General features: G+C 45.1%; 1 protein-coding gene and 1 pseudogene across 3 annotated transcripts in view; one reads left to right on the top strand and one right to left on the bottom strand.

Moving 5' to 3' along the window:
• Igf2bp2 (insulin like growth factor 2 mRNA binding protein 2) overlaps positions 1–22,633 on the top strand; it is a 149,806-nt gene extending 127,173 nt beyond the window's left edge. For 2 of the 3 annotated variants that reach the window (XM_048804028.1, XM_048804026.1), the window contains 6 exons: positions 10,603–10,671; positions 11,490–11,606; positions 15,615–15,689; positions 17,516–17,647; positions 19,482–19,595; positions 20,769–22,633. In XM_048804028.1, coding sequence (XP_048659985.1) covers positions 10,603–10,671; positions 11,490–11,606; positions 15,615–15,689; positions 17,516–17,647; positions 19,482–19,595; positions 20,769–20,861 — 600 coding nt within the window. In that variant the 3' untranslated portion in view covers positions 20,862–22,633. The remainder of the gene's footprint in view (positions 1–10,602; positions 10,672–11,489; positions 11,607–15,614; positions 15,690–17,515; positions 17,648–19,481; positions 19,596–20,768) is intronic. The other variant, XM_048804027.1, reaches the window with a different exon arrangement.
• On the bottom strand, positions 2,725–4,736 carry LOC125617091 (annotated as a pseudogene).
• Positions 22,634–22,982: the final 349 nt, after the last annotated feature.

Below are 22,982 nucleotides of genomic sequence, written 5' to 3'. Positions count from 1 at the left end.
TTTTATTTTATTTTTGAGACAGGGTCTTACTAAGTTGCCCATTCTGGCCTTGAACTTGCAATCCTTCTGCCTCAGCTTCCTGAGTACCATCATTTATTTTTATAAATAAAAATTTGGTGGGGACACAGCCATGGGCACTTATTTTCATATTGTCTATTTACTATCAGGCAGAGATGAGTACATGCAATAGAGACCATATGCTGCAAAGCCTAAAATTTTTATTATTTGGCTCTTAACAGAAAAAGTTTGTGGACCCCTGAACTAAAACAAGACAAGTTTTCATGTGATAGCAAAATGTTTTCTAAAATCTAAACTACATTTTTCCAGCTGAAGAGCTTCCTCCACATCTGAAATCTTTACTAAAATAGTAGAGTATAACCATTTTGCTAATATATGTAGTTCCTGTTCTTCATAAGATAGGTTAGCTAAAAGTCATGTAGTTCAGACCGTGGTTCTGTGGATCAAGAAGATTCTAATGTAGAGTGCACAGTTGCCCCGACTTTGAGATATTCTGGCTTCTACGGACATCACCCTCAGACATCACCCTCGTGCAGCTGCAGATTGCAGAGCTAGAGTGTAAAAGCACCTCTGCAAGACCTCGTACAGGCCCTCAGAGCCACATCTGGAGAGTTCACCCTGCTGGCTTCTGAGCTTTCCTGTGGGCCTAGATCTCCTGAGAAGGACAGGGGAGGGGAGGGTGGTAAGAATACTTTACGTACTTACAATGTTGCTTTCCTGTCGCATAGGCATTCAGATTTCAAAGAAAGATTCTTTTTGGTTGCTGTCATACAGCACAAATCTAGCACTTTTGCTCTTAACATTCAAAGGTCGGGAAGTTTGTGTGCACCTCCTTACAGCCGAATCATACACACATGCATTGGTCTCTAAACTCTGGAGTTTTTCATGAATTTGTGTATGTAATGACAACTATCATTTTTTACTGTTTTTTATAAAAGTGACCCATGCATAGTATTTAATAAGCAATACAGAAATACAGAAAGTACAAGTTTTTCTTAGTCTAAAGATACCCAGTATTTCTCCATGTGTAATATGAATATATATATATATATATTAGTCATATGTCAAATTTTCTCTACTAGAAATCCTTGCATATGCATCTTGGCTGTTTTCTTGATCTCAGGGATTGAACCCAGGGGTGCTTATCCACTGAGCCACATTCCCAGCCCTTTTTATTTTGAGACAGTGTCTCACTAAGTTGCTGAGGCTGGTTTTCATTCTCCTGCATCAACCTCCTGAGTCCCTGGGATTACAGGCATGCATCATTGCGACTGGCATCTTTTTTTATCTTAATGATTTATAACAACTCATTATATATTAAAGCTGTTAAGCCACTGTCATAACTATTTTCCATCACCTTGTCATCTCTTATTATGTCTTGTACATATAGTTTTTAAAAATTATATTGTAAACAAACTATTATATGAAGTAAAATAGAGTTTCCCTTTGGCCTTTTTTTTTTTTTTTAACTAGGGATTGAACCCAGGGGTGCTTTTACCACTCAGCTACATCCCCAGCCCTTTTTACTTTTTGTTTTGAGACAGGATCTCGCTAAGTTGCTGAAACTGGCCTCAAATTTGTGATCCTCCTCCCTCAGCCTCTTGAGTTGCTGGGATTACAAGAGTACATCACCACACCCAGTGGCCTTCCTTCTTTTACCCAAATTTCATCTATACCTATTCCCCACAAGTGTAATACTCTTATGTTTACACATTTTTTTAAAAATTTTTTTCTCAGCATATATATAGTCATATTTTTAAAATGCAAATTAAATCATGCCATACACCTTGCACAACAAAGTTTTGTTTTTTACTTTGGGGCATCTTTTCACAGCTATACCTAATTTTATTTAGTGGCTGTGTAATATTCCATTGTATGAATTTACTATAACTTTTCTAAATAGTACACTATTTTTAGATGTTTGAGCTGATTCCAGGTTTTTGCTATTGCTAGCGATGTCCAAAGTAATATCGTGGGCTGGGCTTGTAGCTCAATGGTAGCACTTGCCTAACATGTGTAAGGCACTGGGTTTGATACTGAGTACCACATAAAAATAAATAAATAAAGATATAAAAAACTGACATTTCAAAAAAAGGAATATCTTTATACATGCATAAGTCTTTGCACAAGCGTGTGATTATATCTGAAAGTAAAGTCTCTTAAGATTTTTCACCAACAGAATTCATGGAGAAATTTTTAAGTTAAGATGGCTAAATCTGTAATGTTTTTCTTTATGGGCTTCTGGCCTTTGATGTTATGCAATGGAAGAAATCTCCTATCCACGATTGTAAAAATATTGTGTCCTTATGGTAATTGTTAGTTGGGTTAGGAAGATGGTTGTTTGTATCTGTAATTCATGGGGAATTTATCTGGACTTATACTTTGAGATAGAGATCAAACTAATTTTTTTCCAGTTGGAGAGCTAATTTCCTCAAATCATTTATTGAGTAATCTACCATCTTATTATTCTAACTGAAGAGCCACACTCATGTTCTGGACCATATCCCACTTCATCCAATTCTTGGTCTACACAGCAGTTCCCATAGTTCTACACCATCTTTGACCATCTTAACAGCAAGCTTGTTTTTTTTTTTTTTTCCTCAAAGAATGAATTGGAAAGATGGCCAACATTTACTATTTGAGAAAATGAAAGAATATGAAGGAATTTTCTAGTCCTTGAAGGTTTGATAAATCCCATCCGTAAAATGTCTGGGCCTACCAACTTTTGTTTGGAGAAATATAATCTTTTTAGTTTCTTACAAGTGTTGGCTTGATTTTGTGGACTTCTATTCGTTTCGGGGTTCAGGGTGAGCTCAGGGATAGAAGTGTGAAGCCAATTCTTAACACCACAGATTTATATTTTCTCTTTTTTTCTTAAGATTTACGAGGGATTTTTTTACTTTTTAAATTTATAAGTAATTAAATATAACAGTTTCCTTTTTATTATCTTGCAATCATTTCCTGTATTCTTCTTTTATAACGAATCTGCCATGCAATGGGTGCCTGTGAAAACAGAGCCACTAGATTGTCTGTCTCCAAAGCTGCAGTTCTGGTTCAGATCCCCCCAAACCCAAGTTCTGATACAGGCCTGAGGCCACATGTACAGATAAGAGAAACCAGGCCCACCTGGAGGGGCAGCTAGCCTCTCCCTGGTGGGCACTAAGCAAAGCACACCTTAAAAGGAAAGCATTACAAGAAAGTTGAAGAAAAACAGGACCTTAAGAGGGAACCATTATCAAGGGTAATGACCTTCACTAAAGTGTTACATATGCTTAAGTAAAATATTAAGTAAAAATATTGCCTATAAAAAAAAAACCTTTAAAAGAAGGCTGAGGTTGTAGCTCAGCAGCAGAGCACTCGCCTAGCACTGGCAAGGCACTGGGTTCGATCCTCAGCACCAAGTAAAAATAAACAAATAAAATACAACTAAAAAATATATTTTTAAAAAAATGTAAAACCTTCAGATGCCTGCATTGTGGACTGTGGGGCTTTCCACTTGGCCTGTAGTGCTTTGGGGGCCACATGCAGAGGGGTGGGTTCACTGCTGTGCCCAAAAGCCCTGCTGCCAGGCTGAGATTAACTGATGGCACAACCCACTCGTGGGTTCACATGGGCAAGTGGCTGCCTTTGTGCCTCACCCCCTTCACAGCCCTGGTCAGTGTTGCTCACAGGAGTAACCAGGGACAAGGACACCCCTTTCTTCTGGGGTCCCTGAACATCATGTAAGAGTGCTTGAGATACATGAGGAAGGCACAGACCAAGGGATCTGTCTAAACTACAGTGTCCCCAGGCTCCTACTCACCTCCCCTGGACTCTAGGTAAAAGCAGCTCTTCTGGGGTCTGGCCTTCTACCCACCCACCGGGAACACTGGGTATCCTCCATCAGATGAAGGGAGCCGGTCATGGTGCATGAGCGGCTCCTCCCCACTGGCCTGGTCAGAGTAGGGGGATGGAGAGGGTGCTCCTCTCCCAGCCCATAGACTGGTTGGCTGCAGCTGTGCTTGACCCTTTGGATGTACAGCTCCAGGAGAACCTTGTTCAGCTGCTTACCCACCCTCTCCCTGGGCACCCATGGTTGATCAGCCAGTCCATGGAGTACTTATGTGAAGGGTTGGGTCCCCGCAAGAGCTTGGCACTGTTTGGCCTGCTCTGGTGCCAGAGCAATTCCACATTGGTGATGGTCGAGGTTTCCATCATGGCCCTTAGCACTATCATGCCAGCAGTCTGACCAACGAGAGCCACAGCTCAGAGGGTGCTGTTGTCAACAGGTACAGGCGCTGGGTGCAGGGCATGTCCTCTGGTGCTGCTTACTAGGGCACAGGAGGGGAGGGTGGTGAGGGTGGCTTGCAGTAGATCCAATTGAGCATGGCCAGCTCACACACTGTCTGGATACCCTCCTCCATGTTGGTCCAGATACAGAAGAGCAGTTCAGTGGCCTCATAGGTCAGGAAGGATTCCCAGTGCTGGCACCAGGACTTCAGCAGCCAGGAGAGCAGCATCTTGCTGTGGTAGTTAAAGATTGTGTCATGGGTTAGGTCATCCTGCAGCACTAGTCCTCCAGAATTCAAGGACAGAGCAGGGGTCCAGGGGTCATAAACCTGCAGGATCCTGGTGTTGGGGTTTTGCTTAAAGTGCTGAGAAACGACCAGAAGCTCAGTGTACATGTAGTAGCGATTTCCCTGGCCCATCTGGGTGAGCGCCTGCATTCTCTGAGCCATCACCCAAGATAGAGAAGAGCAAGAGGGTCAGGAGGTACCCCTCTGCAAAATAAGGAGGAAAAGTCGGGAAGTGAGGCAGCAGGACACCTGGAGAAACCACCAAGATGGGATGATGGTGGGTAGCCTCTCCACTAGAAGATGCACCCGGTCCTCCCGCTCCACAAGGCCGCTCCACAAGGCCTCCTGTATTCTTTGGTGCTCAAATAAGGTAGCATTTTGATTTTTGTGGCCTTGCTCATGTGTGACCAATTTGGGGGGGTCGTGATGGGCCTTTGGAAAGCATACTCTGTAATGGGCTCAAGGCTGTATTAACAACTTGTAACAAGTGACTCATCTCTCCTATAATTTTTATCTATATGATATTAAACTTTGAGAGTAGTCCACAGTTCTTATAATTTTAAAGTCAAATTCTTAATTTTTAACAGACTTTTAAATGTGTTTCAGTCATGCTATTCTAGAAACAATTGATATTTTAGTCCAGTTTATTAAACTTGCTTTCTTAATATACACACAGTCTCATAACCCCCAGTTATTTAGAATTAACTAAACTTTTATTCATTTCTTTGGTCATCATGGACAATTTCCTATATCCTATATTCTTCCAGTTTTTGAGTAATTTATTTGAATTTTGTTGTTGTTTGGCTGGCACACTTCATCAAACAACTTTAGTTTTAGGAAATAATATTAAAGTAGTAGAATTTCCAAGCCTTCCTATATCTGAAAATACCTTTCTTTTTCCTTCAACATGAATGAAAGTTCGGCTGAGTGTATAGAAATGCCGGGGTGCTCGTTCCTTTAGAACTCTGAAAACATTACTGTTGGCATTAAGTTGTTCAGATAAATGTGCTACAGCCTGATTCTTTTGTAGATAACTTTTTCCCTTGTAAGTTCCAACCTTTTATAGTATTTGCTTTTCCCTCTGGAATTCAGAAATCCGAATATGAGCACTCTGATCTGAAGATTCAAGTTTTTCTTTGGCTCAGGAAAATCTTTTCCTTCTCTGCAGTAATTAACTTTAGTATCACTTTTTCTCCATCCCTCTGTTTTCTCCTCCTGGAGTTCCCACTTTATGGAGAGTAAACCTCACTCTTCTTGTCATCCAATCCCCGCTCTCTGTTCTTGTTTTGTGCAGGTTAAGCTTCTGAGGTGTTCATGGGCTTTCAATGTGTCTGTCCTCTCTTGAGTTTCTACTTAACCAACCATCACTGTAATTCTCCAACTGGTCTTTTTTCTCATGGCAGGGGGCTCATGATTTACCAAAGTGCTACTAGCATCTTGAGTCTCACTAGGATCAAATCAAAAAGCTCTCCCTCTTCCCTGCATTAATTCACTGCTGTCTTTGGTTTGCCTTGCTCAGTCCACTGATTCTTTCTATATATGTCTAATGAATTAGAATTGTCCCTTCTTAGGTTTAAATAAACTCAACAGAGGGCATATTAATGAATACATAGGGGAGCTCTTTCATAACATGCTCCCCCAGCACCACCTGATCCAGTGAGTTCAGAATGTTCTAGATGTGCACAGTGTCGGGTGTAATGCCTAAGATTTTGGACCACAGTCAGACTCGGAGATCTGTGTTCAAATCTTGCTTCTACTCTCTGGCTATCCCACCAGTTTCTGAGGTTGTCTTAAGAGAACACACAGAAGTAGATAAAAGCTACCATGAGCAGCACTTTGACAGTGGGGGATAGAAAGTTCACCCTCCCAATCTTGGAACGTCGTGTTCATGACACCTCCTCTAGCCAAGTCCTTCCCCAGGCCTCAGTCTCTCTTTCCCAGGGGGAACACCTCTCATCTTTGCAGAAGCCCTTGCCCTCTGCACTGTCCCTTCCCCAGCTCTTCACTTTTCCTGCCCCTCATTTCCTCTGCTTCAGAGTATCACCTGTATCATGTATTAGCTGGTCTAACCTGTACCTTAAACCCTGCAGTTCTGCCAGGAAACTAGGCCCAATAGGTGATAACTCCCTTGAATTTCATAAATTTGCTTGATACATACTTTACCCTCCACCCCACTCCCCACCCCAACATAGTTAAAGTCAGAGGAAAAGCAGACAGAGCCTGAAATGAGCTTGATAATGACCCCCTGCCACTGCCCCTTGGTTGGCGGGTGTGGGGCACACCGGAGCCAGGCACCTTCTCCAGAACATCACCTTTCCCTGCTCTATACACACTCAAAAATATAGTTTCTCTCACATACAATGACTGAGACAGTGAGTCCAGCTGTACCACTGGGTCAGATTCCTGATCTACTGCCAAGTCCACTGAGGCCTTAGGCTAGATGTTGGATGACTGTAACCTGCTTTCTTCAAGTTGTTGACAGGTGACTTTTTGATAAGGAAGCATGTTTAAAACCCCCCTTTCACTTGAGGCTAGATTCTGCATAGGCTTGGGTAGGTGGAAAATAGAAAGTGGGCTCTGAGAAGATGTGCATTTCATTATAGACAAATACACTTGTTAATGCAGCCCATGCATGTCTGGTAGTAGATTCTTTCATCCCCATGGCCCCTTTGGAGGTCATGCAACACCCTTTGGGAGCATCCATTGTACTCAGGGTCAAATCCATATCCAGATGAGGTCCACAAGGCCCTGAGTGATCTCATGTTGCCTGCCTCCCCCTCACATCTTAACTGAATTCTCCTGTTTTCACCTACCGGCCTTCTTTCTGGTTTTCAAACAAGCTATTACTGTCCTGGCTTTAGACCTCTAAGAACCCTGCTCAGTAAATTCCTGCCCCAGGACTTTTTTTATGTGTGTGTTGGGCATCAAACCCAGGACCTCAGGCTACTAAGGAAGCAATTATCACTGAGCCACACCCCCAGCTCCCTCCCCAGGACTTTGCATAAGGCTCCATCTCATCTGCAAAAAAGTTCCAAGAACTTTATTCACCAGACAGCTAGAGTCGCCATTCCACCCCTCAGCTCCCCAGCTGCCTGTTCTCATTTTGTTCTCTGTCTGAAGGTACCTTTTATATCTGCCTCCCCAGTAGAACATAATTCACAGTTAAAATTGTGTTTTAACTGTGTTTCTAGCACCTAGAACTGTGCCTCCTACATTGTAGGTATTCCATTTTTGAGTAAATGAATAAACAGTTGCATGAACCCTCACAATAATACAGAAATCTAAATATTATTTATTTTTTTGCAGGGGTTTGGAGTTACCAGGGATTGAACTTACTCAGGGGCACATGACCACTGAGCCACATCCCTAGCCCTATATTGTAATTTTTTTTTAAATTTTTATTTATTTTTTAATATTTATTTTTTAGTTTTTGGCGGACACAACATCTTTGTTGGTATGTGGTGCTGAGGATCGAACCTGGGCCGCACGCATGCCAGGCGAGCGTGCTACCACTTGAGCCACATCCCCAGCCCTATTTATTTTTTTAGTCATGACAGTAGAATGCATTTTGATATATAATACATACATGGAATGAACATACATTAATCATATTGTCTATTCTATTTTGCTGATAGGGTCTCACTGAGTTGTTTAGTGCCTCACTAAATTGCTGAGGCTGGCTCTGAACTCAGAATCCTCCTGCCTCTGCCTCCTGAGCCACTAGGATTACAGGAGTGCGCCACCGCGCCTGGTTCTAAATATTATTTGTAATTGGGCTGAGGATATAGCTCAGTGGTAGAGCACTTGCTTAGCATGTGCAAGACCCTGGTTCAGTCACCAGAATTGGAAAAAAATAAAATGTAATTGATTTACAGATGAGCCTCAGAAAAGTTTAATAAGTCATCCCAACTTGCAGAACTAGTGATTCAGACTCAGGACTTCTGACTCTAAAAACCATCTTGTGTACACAGGGGCCAATGTCAGCCTCAGCTAGAAATAAGCGCCTGATTGCTGAGCTCAGGATTCTTTCCTTATGACAATCTTGCAGCTGTGACTCATAAATAAAAGGGAATTTGTCCTTCTTATCCTTTTACAGCTAATTAAAAAAACACCAAAACAAAACAAAAAAACTTTCCTTCCCCCAAGTGGTAGGTCTAAATTTGATAGTGTTTATGTTTGGAGCATTTGAACACAGAATAGGAGCCACACTGTGGCTCATCTATTAGCCTCACACAGGTTTTGGAAGGAAAAAGCAGATTACAATTCAAAATAATTATTTCTGCTATGAAAGCTGAAGAAACAACACTGTAGATGAGAGAAGGACAGAAGCACCCTTTCCCCAGATAGAGCTTTGTTTGGGCAGAAAGCTGAAAGAACTCTTTTCCTGGACAAGAACCTACACAGAGAAGGGTCTGGAACTTGTGTGTTTCCCAAGGAATCCTCAGGAAAGCAGCAAACTTCTTCACCCATCTTCTTTCTGAGCACAAGGTTGCCTGAACTGCTGGTCTTGTAGCACTCTCTTGTGGCCAGGAGGCAGCACTGCAGCCTCTTCCAAGTCAAAGCAAGGCTTGCGTTAAGAGCCGCGATGCCGCAGGTGCCACTGGCACCATGGCACCTTGGGAGCAGCACCTCATGATGCCCGCATCTCTGCCTTCTCTCTCTGAGCTCCAAAGGAGAACACCTTTAATCATAGGTGGCACACACCTGTAACTCCAGATACTTGGGAGGCTGAGGCAGGAGGATCAGAAAAAAAGCTTCATTTTGTCTTTAATGAGTCATGAGGTGAAGTTGTAATTGGGAGCTGAGTCCAGATGGAAATTAAGGAGTAAGTACATGCACATCACCATGAGATTTGCTCAGGGACCCCCGAATGAAGCTAGGTTCCCTAATCCTAGCTCCCATCCATGTCTGACATTATGGGAACTTTTTTCCTGGGGGGCTGTTGTTCGGGGCAGCTGGGCCATGGTGCCCAGAGGTAGTCACCTCATTTATTGTATGGTAAAACCAGTGTTTACTTGGCCTTATGTAGAGGATAGTTGACTAGACTTTGCTGACTTTGGTCAGCCCAAAGAATATGTAAAGTCAGACATGTAATTGTCTTACAGGACTTTTGTGGAGATTGAGGCCTCATAAGTAGATATAAAATATCTATCATAGTACTAGGTATATAGTAGGTTTTCAATTAAAAAGCAACTATTTTTCAAACTTTGATTTTCCTAATAGCTCTATTTTCTTCTGTCCACATCTTCCTTCCTTTTCCCTGCGTCCCTCTTCCCATGTCCATGTACAACATATTTGTTCATTCACTTTCTTCTTCCCCTTTCACAGTCTCTCTGTTCTCAATCTCTCAGTTCCTTCTGAAATTCTCTGATGGGGCTAACTAATCTGTCTTCCCAGGAACACATTTGCTCGGTTTGAATAACTCTTGGATATTGTCCCAGTACTCTCTGTTCCTTGTAATCCACAACTCATAATTCCCCAGAAAATAGAAGCCACTGGCCCTGTCTGTCTACCCAAAAGGCAGGTCGCGTATGTGTGTGTGTGAGAGAGAGAGACAGAGACAGAGAGAGAATGGTCCCATGCTAAGTTCCTATCAAACCTGAAGCATGACTTGGCTTAAAAATGACAAACATTTAGGGCCTGGGATTGTGACTCAGTGGTAGAGCACTTGCCTCGCACGTATAAGGCACTGGATTCGATCCTCAGCATCACATAAAAATAAGTAAATAAAATAAAGGTATTGTGTCCATCTACAACTAAAAAAAATATATATTTAAAAGAAAAATGTTAAATATTCAGCCCAGAGGGCCACTCTGACCGGACATATCTTGCCAAAATATTAAGTGGTCCAAGGAGGGAAATTGGAGGAGAAATCCAAGATACAAATGGACAGGTGTGTGGACATGACCGTGAGGTTGGCTGATAATGTAGAGAGCCTGGGTTGCATGGGAGAAATCTTGCATGCATGAATAACATGGCTGTCCCTTGGGGACCCTGTCACCGAATGATTATTTCCTTCATGCTGCAGACACACTCCGGATACTTCTCCAGCCTGTACCCCCATCACCAGTTCAGCCCGTTCCCACATCATCACTCTGTAAGTGCCCCTCAGTTCTGCCCAGCTGCCACTCTTCCTGTGCCTAGAGCTGACCCATATGGCCCCTGATTGACTGGCCAAGAGCTGTCTGCTGTGGTTCTGGGCCATCTGGGAGTGCCATGTGTCAGAGCATAAGCATACCAACCTGCCTGGCTCTGCTGGTGCCTCCACATACACCCTGCCACCAGTGAGCAGTCCAGAGGTCAATTAAGAGGCAGTGTTGTGCTAATGAAAGGCTTCAAAGATCTGTGACCAAAGTCTAGCAAATGGGGTTGTCATTCCTTCACATCCCTATATCAGGGACCCCTGGCAACCCTGTCCAGGAGCCTTCTCTCTATCTCAGGGTCCCGGGAGGGGTGAGTTCCCTATTTTCCTGGGCAGTCACCAAGAAGCCTGGTCGGGGAAGGTTTAGTTGCCTTGTGAAATTGCTGCTCCTGGCTGCACAACGGTCTGAGCAGCTTTCATTGCCCCCTAACAGAGTGCCTCAGGACCTTGTCCTTTAATAACTGTTCTGATTTCTTGGGTAAAGATAAAGAAGAAATACCTATCAGAATCACCCAGGTGAACAGACAGCTGTTCACAAACAACCAGTTCAGATGCTCAGGAGGAGCTTGCACATGGACTTCAGTGTCATCCTGCCTGGGTTCAGTCCTATTCTCAGCTGCAGAGCCACAGAAGGATCCTAGTGTGTCCTTTTGGCCTTTTCTTTTGACCACAGAGCCTTCCCACCTTGGGGCTCACAGAAGGTGCTTGGTAACTATTGAGTGCCTGAGAGAGTGCCCTGTTAGAATATCTTCTGTCTTCTCTTGCCTTTCCAGTATCCAGAGCAGGAGATTGTGAATCTCTTCATCCCAACCCAGGCTGTGGGTGCTATCATTGGGAAGAAAGGGGCACACATTAAACAGCTGGCTCGATTTGCTGGAGCTTCCATCAAGGTAAGGCTGCTTATCCCCATGTCCCTCCCTCCTTGTGCTAGTTCCATGCAACTCTTACAGAATCCCACAGGATCTGGAAAATTTGCTTCAAAGACTATTCCCATCTGCTCCCATCTTTCCTCTTAGTGGAATTAGGAAAAAAAAAAAAATGTACATGTTTTAATACAACCCAGCCTGATCCTCTTTGGATTTCATTCTCCTCTCAAGAAGATAAAGAAAATGCACAAGGCCCTGGGTTCAATCCCCAGCACCACAAAAAAAAAAAAAAAAAGAAGAAGAAGAAGAAGATAAAGAAAGGTTGAAGGTTGCTCCTAGGCTAAGGGAATAGACTCAATGCAGCACACGTAAGTGCTTAGCATCTATCAGTGCCTTGGTGCTTTTATTAGTCTGCACTTCAAGGACCTTTAAACTATGAGAAAATAATTAGAATGAAAAAAAAACTCTTAAAAAAGCAATGATAAAATCATAGATAAACAAAAGCTGATGACATGACCTGATATGAAGCTGGGACTGAGCAGAGAGCCCCTGCTCTTTCTTAGTTCATGGAAACAGTTGTGAGCACAGCCATGGCTGCCGTTATAGACCCACATCCTGCCTGCCCGAGTGATCAGAGAAGCTGAAAGGGAAGGATTATTCGACCCTGGTCCTGCTCCAAGCCCAGCTATCAGCTCTGACTCACGGGCAGAATGCTGAGCGTGTCCCAAGCCTCATGAAAACACTTTGGGAAACAGAGTTTCCGTTGTTACGGAAAATAATTTGCTACCATGAGACAACCCGGAATTCCGAACAAGAAGTCTCATGACTTGGAGAGAAAGAATGCTTACACTTTCTCCCCAAGAAGAGCTGGATTTTCTCCCACAGCAAGTGTGCTGGAGAGAAAACAAAAACAAAGGTTCTGGGCAGCGCAGGATAAGGATTGTAGTGAGACCAGGAAGGGATTTTATCTTAGTAAAGTGGTTCCCCTCTCAAGCCTCGTTTTTCTCACCTGTAGTTATAGACCCATATCCAAACTAAATGAGACCCCTGAGATGGGGTTCGCAGGAGCCTGTCTCCAGCAGCTTGTCATATGAGATCCTGGCCCAGGTGCTGACAGGCAGGTGCTGGTTACCCCGTTGGGTAGGATGGGGAAAATATAGAGGAGCAATGAGTGGCCGGCTGCACCCTGAAGGCCTTTCCCAGTGTTCAGTGCTTGGTCTGAGGTGCCATGCAGAGGTTGGAATGAGAGTCTCAACTAAAGGGACTTGAGGGATCATCTCTTCAACTCCCTCCTTTATTCAGCTGAGAAGAGAGGAGAGTAGAGCAGCTTGTCAAGGCACCTAAGTGGCAGGACTGGAGCTTAGATACAAACCCCACTGACCTCTGGAATACAGAGTGCCCACTGGGGTCAGCCACAGAAGTACCTCTCCACTTACTGTTGTACATGAGAAATGAGGCCCAGAGAGTTCTGCTGACTTGTCTAAGGCCACAGAGATGTGATTTGCTCAGGTTATCCTATACCTGGTCCAGTGCTTCCCCCCACAGCAACCTTACTGCTCTTTCAGAATCATTCCCAGCAGGACCTCTAGGATAATGAGAGAGTGTGGGGGGAGAGAGAGAGAGAGAGAGAGAGAGATCAGTTCCTTGGACTTTACCTCACAGCATTTTTACAGTCCTATGTCCAAGCAGAGTTGAGTGGTGGTGTGTCACTTTGCTCATGGACTCTGTGCTAAAGACAGAAGGGCTGCACCAGGAAGCAGTCAGGATGGGCAACAGTATTTTTGGTTTAGGATTTTTTTTGGAGGGGGTGATATTGTACTGGGGGTTGAACCCAGGGGTCCTCTACCACTGAGCTACATCTCCATCCCTTTTTATTTGAGACAGGGTCTCACTAAGTTGCTGACTCCCAATCTTTCTGCCTCAGGCTCCCTAGTTGTGGAGATTACAGACTTGCACAATAAATGCCTGGCTACTGGGTGACAGTTTTACATGCTGGGTCAAAACCTTCTCCTTCCCCCAGGCCTGCCTCTTTTCATAGCATAAAAAGAAGGAAAGAAAGCCAAGTATTTGTGAAGTTTAAAAATCTGATTTTTGCTAGTTTCCTTTATCTTAGAAGGTCTCTAAACACATCCAGCACCAGAGTGAGATGAATGGTATCACTAGCTCCACAGATCCCCTTCAGAGGCTGTAACGGGCCACTTTTGATGCTGCCGGAGCAGGGAGAGAACTCCACTCTCATCCACGAGAGTAGAATGCTGGGAGGGGAGTGGGCTGAGCTGAGATTTGGAGATGCCCTGGCTACAGGCAGGAGTTTAGCTCCTTTCACCTGCCTTACCTGCAGAGCATCCCATCAGCTTCTGAATGCCCCGGAAAATGTGGGTGACAGTGTTAGCCAAGGACACTGATTACTGATCCTCGTTCCAACCCCTCAGTCATGTTGCATCTCTAGGTCTGTCTCCTTCAGCCATAAGATAGAGTCCTTCTTCCTGCCCCTCCAGAGGGAGTGAGCCTATGGAATGCCATTCTGATGCTGCTGGAGGACACATGCAGCTTCTAGATATCTGTTCTGGGCTGGTGAATGCTGGGAAGTAGGGCTGTCAGGAGTTTCAGAACCTGAGCAAAGCAGCCACGAGTCACTAAGAAGCAAACTGCGACCCCATAACAGATGATCAGCATGAATCACTAATCAGCCTTTGGCCCTTCTCAGTTTGGGTGTTGTAGAAGCTAGGACTCACTGTGGCTGTGGTCTGGTCTCTCATTTACCCTTTGAGATAAAACCCCAATTTGATGCCAGCTGTGGATCTCAAAGTAGAGGCAGGGCTTCCTGCCTCGGGTCCCAGGGCCAGCCTGTGTGTGGCCTGCCCCTGGATCTGTCTGGTGTATGTGCTGAGGCTGCTGCCAAGAAAGAAAAGGCTGTCCACAGTTAAAGGCAGTCCCCGAGAAACTCAGTGTCGGTCACCTATGTGTCACATTCATTTTCATACAAAGTAATCAAGGCCAGAGATTCAAATGTGTCCCTCCTCCTAGAGCAGAGTGGGATCAGAGCATATTTGAATGTAGGTCTGTCCACAGGAGGAGCCTGGCTTGAAGTATTTACTAAGAGAAACAAAATCATTTACTAATTTTTAATTTTTTACTTGGTTTGTTTGGGGTTGGAGACAGCATCTTGCCCCATGGCTCAGGTGGCTCTGAAACACCTGGGCTGGAGCGATCCTCCTACCTCAGCTTCCTGAGTAGTTGGGACCACAGGAGCTGCCCCCTGCACCTGGCTGATTTTTTTATTTTTTAAAACTACTTTAAAGCTTTTTGGAAGAAGGCATAATGTGCGAGAAAAAAATATATGTAATAAGGTCTTCTAACAAAAATGCTTGCTGGGTCCGTTGTTCGTGTTATAGAAGAGCTCAGACCCACAAAGAACCTTGGGAGTCTGGAGGGGGTCTAAGCTTATATCCATCTTTCACAGGTAAGGGAGGGGAGGAGTTTGCAGAGCCAGGACTGGAACCCAGGTGTCCTGGTTCCTGCTCTGGTGCTGTTGTACTTATGAATGATTTGCCAGAAGGAGACAGTACCGGCCACACCTGTTCTAACTCAATTGTCACTTATAGCTAACTATATATGGAGCTGGGAGTTAGAACCAGGCTGACTATTCCTGCAAACTGGATTCCAATTTAACACCTCAGCAGACTAGCCGTTCCTTCCCTCTAAGCCCTGGGTGGGTTGGCAGAACTGTAAACCTCCCTATCCCTAGAGTTATTGACTTGTTGGTTATTTCCTAGGATGTGGCTTGGTGAAAGGAGGCCAGTCACTGTTGGGGCACAGGGCAGAGACAGGCAGGAACCGCATACCCAAACTTGATAGTGAGCATTATGGACTTAACTTCCTAAGACCCAGGGTGAGGCAGCGTGGTGTCAAAGTAGCAGGTCCAGAGGCAGAAGCCCTGTCGAGCTACGTAATACTAGCGTGTAGGCCTTCCACCCAGACAAGCAGGAGGGGTTTGACATTAGCATTGTCTTCTTCCCTTGTGACCTGCAGATCGCCCCAGCAGAAGGCCCAGATGTCAGTGAAAGGATGGTCATCATCACTGGACCACCAGAAGCGCAGTTCAAGGTCAGTGTCCTGCAGACTGTGGGCACAGGGAAGCCACCTCAGAGGCATAGTCAGGTTCTTCTTTGGAGGCTCACCATCTGTTTCACTCCCAGCTGCTACTCATGGGTTTCAGAATCATTATTTGTCCCTTCCCAGCTGTCCCCTCTGCACATTTCCCTTTGCTAGAAAGCCCTCCTTCCCTTCTCTCCAAGGAATAGAGGTCACCTGTTGAAGCCCCATCCAGGTGGTAACTCCTCCATCATGTCTGATTCCTCACCCATGGTTTTGAGGATGACTATCTCAGACTCATTTGATCATCACCACTCTTCAAACTATGATCGTTAACATGGGCACAGGGGGAAAGGCATGGTATATTGAAAGTTCTCTGGTGAGGTGTGTGGTGGTGGTGTTGTGGTTTTACCTCTTTTTTCTTTTTTCTTTTTTTTTTTTTCCTAAAAAAATGGGTTTTCTAAAAGCCAGAAACACATCTTAATTTATAAAAGTATAACGCTATTATAATTTTAAAATTCTTGAAATTTAACTGAGAGGATAAAGTTAACACATGTGAGAACCATTCAAAACCAATAACCCTTCAACTTGCAAGTAGACAAAATGTGTTATATCCATACAATAGAATATTATTCAGCCTTAAAAAGGAAGGACTAATACCAAACATGCTGTGAATAGGGATGAACCTAGAAAAAAGCATGCCAAGTGAAAGAAGGCAGAAATGAGGGCACATGGGATATGGTTCCATTTATATGAAATGCACAGAGTAAGCAAATTCAGAGACAAAGTAGATTAGTGGTTGTCAGCAAATGGGGATAGGGGTTTTAATTTAGGCAAATGGCTAGATAGATAGTGGTGGTGGTCACACAACATAGTGACCACTGAAGTGTACTTTAAAATGATAAATTTTAGATTGTGTGAATTAGTCTTGTTTTTTTGTTTGTTTGTTTGTTTGTTTTGTTTAAGTTAAATAAAGCAAACTCTAGCTTCTTGGCTACATTAACTTCAAAGTAAGACATCAAACAGCAACTCAAACCAAGTGCGGTGGCACATGCCTACAACCCAGCTACTTGGGAGGCTGAGGCAGGGAATTGCAGCTTCAAGGCCAGCCTCAGCAACTTAGGAGAACCCTGACTCAATATTAAAAAAAAAAAATTAGGGCTGGGGTTGTGGCTCAGTGGCAGAGTGCTTACCTCTCACATGTGAGGTTCTTGGATAATCCTCAGCACCACATAAAATGTCTAACTAAAAAATATTTTTAAAGCATTTAAAGGTCTAGGGATGCGGAATGTGGTAGCTCAGTAGTAGAGCGCTTGCCTAAGCTGCTTGGGTTCTATACCCAGCACCAAAAGAAAAAAAAAGCTCAGACTCATCAAATCCCATCACCACCACCTTCACCTTCATCCTTCTCCATTCTTTAATAATTGCACATAGCCTGGCAGGAGGGAGTTAAGAACACCCTGAATTATATGCTTCCCAGTCCAACAAAAAAAAAAGAAAAGAATGCCCTAACAGATTCAATCAACCAAATAATAATTAGGTGCTAGGAATATGGAAATAAGATACAGTTCTGGCCCTTCGCCAGTACCTCCAGCGACAACACAACACTTCTAGAGGAGGGGGTCACCTGCAACCCACAAAGACAGAGCATGCTGGGGCACAGGTTTCACAGCACAGTGGCCAATGTAGCAGGCACAAGGACCAGTTCTGTGAGGGCTGAGGCACGCATGTCTGGCCAGAGTGGGGGCAGGGACATAGCATGTCCCATCACTGGATTCTATAGTTCCCACAGCAGCATGAATATCTGCTGACTCAGTCACCAGTCACATTTTTCTCAGGCCCAGGGACGAATCTTTGGGAAACTGAAAGAAGAAAACTTCTTTAACCCCAAAGAAGAGGTGAAGCTGGAAGCCCACATCAGAGTGCCCTCTTCTACAGCTGGCCGTGTGATTGGCAAAGGTGGCAAGACCGTAAGTCTGCTTTGGTTTACTCCATCACCTGGTTGACCTGTCCCTCTGATCCCTGTGGCTACTGTCCCTTGAAATATACAGGGTCCTAGGCTAACAGAGTTTCTCCTGGCATCTGAGCCATTTCACACATGGGAATCTCAGTATTACTCTAGAATTTAGGATCCAGTTCCACAGTGCTGAGCCTAATGCCAAAAACACCAGGTTCCTGTGCCCTGTACCACCGTCCCAGCTCCACTCCCCTAAGACAGGGAAGCTATCTTTTGCACCCTGCACATACAAGTATAGCAGGCAATAAAAGGGTAGGGCTCCACCCAGAGTATCTGCCAGCCTAGTTGGCAGAGAACCAGCTGGGACTCCAGGCCAGAGGCCTGTAGGGTCTGGTGTTCTGCACTCTCCCTCCTGTGGTTCCCATCTTCTGGCTAACTCCCAAACACAGCCATCTGGTACAGCAGAGCTAGCTCAGCAATAGGGTGGAGGACAAGAAGGAAATAATTTTTTAAAAAATTATCTATATTTTCAGACTGAAGGTGGCAATAACAAAGTAATTTGAAAAGTACAAGAGCTGGGGACATAGCTCAGTGGTACACCATGTGCTTCTTATGTACAGGGCCCTGGGTTCCATCCCTAGTACCACAGGGAGGGGAAAGGAGGGGAGAAAGGGGGAGAGAAAGGAAAGAAGATGCCAAAGCATGAGCTCTGAAGCTTGTAGGAGTGAACAGAGTGGTTTGTTGGACACATGTATGTTCTGGAACACGTCATATTTGTCTAGTGTAGAGATGGCCCCTGAGAAGTTTACAGCAGAGTACATGCTGGCAGGAGGCTGTGTTGGGTGGTAGGACTTGGGGAGGAGGTGTCTACAGTCCTGTGTATGTTTGCTGTTTTTACGAAGTTCTTTCTGTGGAAATTCCTACAGAGGATTCCAAACCAAGTTCTAGTCACTTTTATGCAAAAGAATCCAGTTACATGGTATGCACGTCACTCCCTGTGTCCAGGAATGCAGTCCACATCCCAGGGTGTACACACTGAGCCTAGGCAGAGTTGTAATGTAAGAGACAGAAGAAAACAAATCCAGCAGGGAGTAGAATCCTAAGCCCTGGGATGTCCTATTTGGTTACTGTAGAACCAATCACTGAATTTTTTGTGTCTCCAGACACTGTCCACTGTCCACTAAGACTTGCTGAACCTGCCTGAGTTCAGAATCATGCTAGGGGCCAGAGGAGGGAGAATGAGCCCTCAGGAAGTAACCAGTGTCTTTGGAAAGCAGCAGCAGGGAGGCACAAGGAGCAGCCACAGAATGCAGGAGATGGGTTGAGATAGGAATGTCACCATTGGCAAGGAGAGAGAATAGCAGCCCAAGGCCAGGAACAGCAAAAGCAAGACTTAATAGCTGGAGTGAAAATGGAAAGCAGGGTGCAGAGTGGGAGCTGATTAGAAGGAAGAGTTTACCGCAGTGAGTCAGACAAGAGGAGGGGTCACCGTTGGTGGGCACCCAGGGAGGGCATTCCAGGAAGAGTGGCCTTCTTACCTGGTGAACTGGTTAGCCAGGGTCTCTGTGTGTGCAGAGCTACATTGATGTAAATTCCAGAAACAGAGAACTCAGCCCCAGAAGTAGCCCATGGCATGAGGGTTAGACTCCCTCTCCCTGTCACTGAGCCTCCCAGGGCCCAAATCCACAGACCTCTGGTGGCCAGGCAGGGAAGCTGAGTATCCTAGACTGAAGGAAAGAAGAGGTGTCTCCTCCTTGCTCTGCCCCTTCCCTTTCCCTCCTGGCCTCAGTGTTGGCCTTGATGGGAGATGGAAGCCGCCCAGCCCACTGCCTCTTCTCCCTCCGCAGGTGAATGAACTGCAGAACTTAACCAGTGCAGAAGTCATTGTGCCTCGCGACCAAACACCAGATGAAAACCAGGAAGTGATCGTCAGAATTATCGGGCATTTCTTTGCTAGCCAGGTACCTGTGCTGTGAGGGCCCAGTCTCTTTCCTTTTTTCTGCCTAAGTAGTGGTCTGTCAGGTGGTTGGGATACCCCCCACTCCCACTCCCAGACAGACAGACACACACACACACACACACACACACACGAACCTCTTCCTGCTTCTCCTGGCTCTTCAGGGACTGCCATGCCTACAGGGCGGGGCAGGGGCAGCGCCTATACCTTCTTACTGCTGCTGTCCCCCAGGGATGCTAGGAGAGCCTGAGGAAAGTGGAAACTGTTGAGGCCAGTCCAAGAGGCTCAGGTTCGAGGTCTCAGCAACCTCACCTCCCCACCCAGGCCTCAGTCACAGCCTTGGTCTGCAAGGAGGTACATACCAGGCAACCCCCTCCAGACCCAGGTGCTAGAGTCTCACTGCGAAAGGTTAAATGCTTACCATGCTAGGCTCTTGGATCTGTTTTGCTCTCTCCTTCCTCACCTCATCATTGCATGCTCTCCACGTAGCTGCTTCCCTTTCATATGGAGAGGCCAGCACTGCAGCAAAATGTAGCCTAGTTCTCTTGGATGCTTTTGCTGGTTTGGTTTTGGGAGAGAGTAGTCCCTGTTCTTATCCTAAGCCAGCAAAGACAAGCAGTCTGCGCTCCCTGCGGCCTGCCTGGTGCACTCAGATTTCTGCCTGGGTCTCCTGGAATCAGAGCCCTGGCTATACCCACCTGGGCCCTCAGCACCCCAGGAAAACATCTGAACAGCCAGGCTGCTGTAGTGCATTCTGCAGGCATCTCCCTTGGTTGAGGGTCAGGCTGGGGCTCATGCTTAGTGCTCCAGCTTTTCAGGGTAGTATCTGGGAAAGATGGGTGGTCCTGAGTGCAGCTCAGGTGTATACAGTAGGATCCAGATGCTGTCTGGCCTCTGCAAGACCCTATCATTGGCTGCCTGTTGCTGTGTCCTGGCCTCTGGTCATGAATGGGAAGCTCTTGGGGCTCTACCCAGTTATCTTCCATCCAGCAACCTGGAGTGGAAAGGAGGGGACCTCTGCCACTTATTTCTAGGGAGAAAAAGCCCTGGAATAAGGGATCCAGGGGAGGTAACATCTGAACATCCCACCCTTCCCCAAGTCCCAGACCCTACCCCTCCGTGCATCCTCAGAACTGGGTTCCTTTCTTCCCTTGTCCCCTCCTCTCCCTTGCTGCAGACTGCACAGCGCAAGATCAGGGAAATTGTACAACAGGTGAAGCAGCAGGAGCAGAAATACCCTCAGGGAGTCGCCTCACAGCGCAGCAAGTGAGGCTCCCGCAGGCACCAGCAAACAACGGATGAATGTAGCCCTCCCAACACCTGACAGATGAGACCAAACACAGCCAGCAGATCGGGAGCAAACCAAAGACCATCCTGAGGAATGAGAAGTCTGCGGAGGCAGCCAGGGCCTGCAGAGGCCCTGAGAACCTGGGGCTGAGGAGGGGCACAGGGAAGGCTGGGTTCCCCAGAACCACCAGCCCAGCCACCCACCTTCCTCCCCCAGCTTCTGCAGGCTTCCCAGCCATTCACCTCCCCTCACTCAGATCTCTCCCCCACTCCCATGACGCTATCCCTTTTAGTTGAACTAACATAGGTGAACGTGTTCAAAGCAAAGCAAAATTCACACCCTTTACTTTTTTGTGGAAAATCGTCTCTGTACATGTGTGTACATATTAGAAGGGGAAAGATGTTAAGATATGTGGCCTGTGGGTTGCACAGGGTGCCTGCAGCATTAATATATTTTAGAAATAATATATCAAATAACTCAACTAACTCCAATTTTTACTCAATGATTAATTTTGTTTTCTTTTTTTTTTAAAAGAAAGCAGGCTTTTCTAGACTTTAAAGTCTTTGGGAGGTCTAACGGTGTAGAAAGGAACTTTTAGGCCACCCACACAAAATTCACCCAGAGAGAAATCCCGTCGAAGGACACTCATGGCAGTTCTGGATCACCTGTGTCTGTCAACAGAAGGGATACCGTCTTGAAGAGGGGACTCTGTCCCACTTCATCCCTGTCTAGCTCACACACCCATTTCTCTTTGCTTCACAGGTTTTAAACTGGTTTTTTGCATACTGCTATATAATTCTCTGTCTCTCTCTGTTTATCTCTCCCCTTCCTTCCCCCCCCACCCCCCGCTCCATCCTGACTCTTTTGAATTCCCTCATCCCACTGTCTGATTCCCTGTATCTACGCACCCCCCAGGCAAAGCAGTGCTCTGAGTATCACATCACACAAAAGGAACAAACGTAAAACACACAAACCAGCCTCAACTTACACTTGGTTACTCAAAAGAACAAGAGTCAATGGTACTTGTCCTAGCATTTTGGAAGAGGAAAACAGGAACCCACCAAACCACCAGTCAACCAAACAAAAATTCCATAAAGAAAGAATGTATTTTGTCTTTTTACATTTTGGTGTATAAGCCATCAACATTCAGTGAAATGATTTCTTTCTTTTAAAAAAAAAAAATTGTGGAGGAAAACAGCAATTTACACAAGGTTGTTGGCCCAGGGCGTTAAATTTACAGATTTTTTTAACAAGAAAAACACACAAAAAAAAGCTACCTCAGGTGTTTTTTACCTCAGCACCTTGCTCTTGTGTTTCCCTTAGAGATTTTGTAAAACTGATAGTTGGAGCATTTTTTTATTTTTTTAATAAAAATGAGTTGGAAAAAAAATAAGATATCAACTGCCAGCCTGGAGAAGGTGACAGTCCAAGTGTGCAACAGCTGTTCTGAATTGTCTTCCGCTAGCCAAGAACCTATATGGCCTTCTTTTGGACAAACCTTGAAAGTGTTTATTTAGAGAAAAAAAAAAAGATAACAAAGAAAAACAGAGAGAGAAAATATTGGAGATGTCCTGAATTTCAATAGGGTACGCGCCATTAGGGCTTTTTGCGCTAAAGGATGAACATGTACTGGTTTATGTGAACAAGCCATTATACCACCAGACTGCAATGCCAGTTTCCTCTACTGCAAACAGTGTTCTGTGACAAAAAAAAGAAAAAAAAAAGAAAAAAAGAAATATATCCAGCTAACAAGATTCTGGTGTCTTGGTGTTTTATTTTACTAAATGTTGTCACAATCACAAAGTCAGCCAAGTCCCAACTCTGAAGGACTTGGGGAAACAAGGTAGTCTGTGCAGCCAGGCCCTGAGAAGCTACTCTGAGGAGGCTTTGTCCACAAAAGCCTTGGGGGAGAAGCTGAGCTAGATCAGTGGTCTATAGACCAGCAGCCTCAATATCACCTGGGAACTTGTTAGAAACAGACTCTCAGGGATGGACATGTGGCTCAGGGGTGGAGCCCTTGCCTAGCACATTCGAAGACCTGGGTTCCATTCCCCACACTGCAAAAACGAAACAGATTCTGCAGGTCTGCCTTGAATCAAAACT

The sequence above is a fragment of the Marmota marmota genome, unplaced genomic scaffold (assembly GCF_001458135.2).
Source record: "Marmota marmota marmota unplaced genomic scaffold, marMar, whole genome shotgun sequence".
Taxonomy (NCBI): domain Eukaryota; kingdom Metazoa; phylum Chordata; class Mammalia; order Rodentia; family Sciuridae; genus Marmota; species Marmota marmota.
Note: the sequence above shows the minus strand (reverse complement) of the source record. Positions and strands in the feature narration are given on the sequence as shown.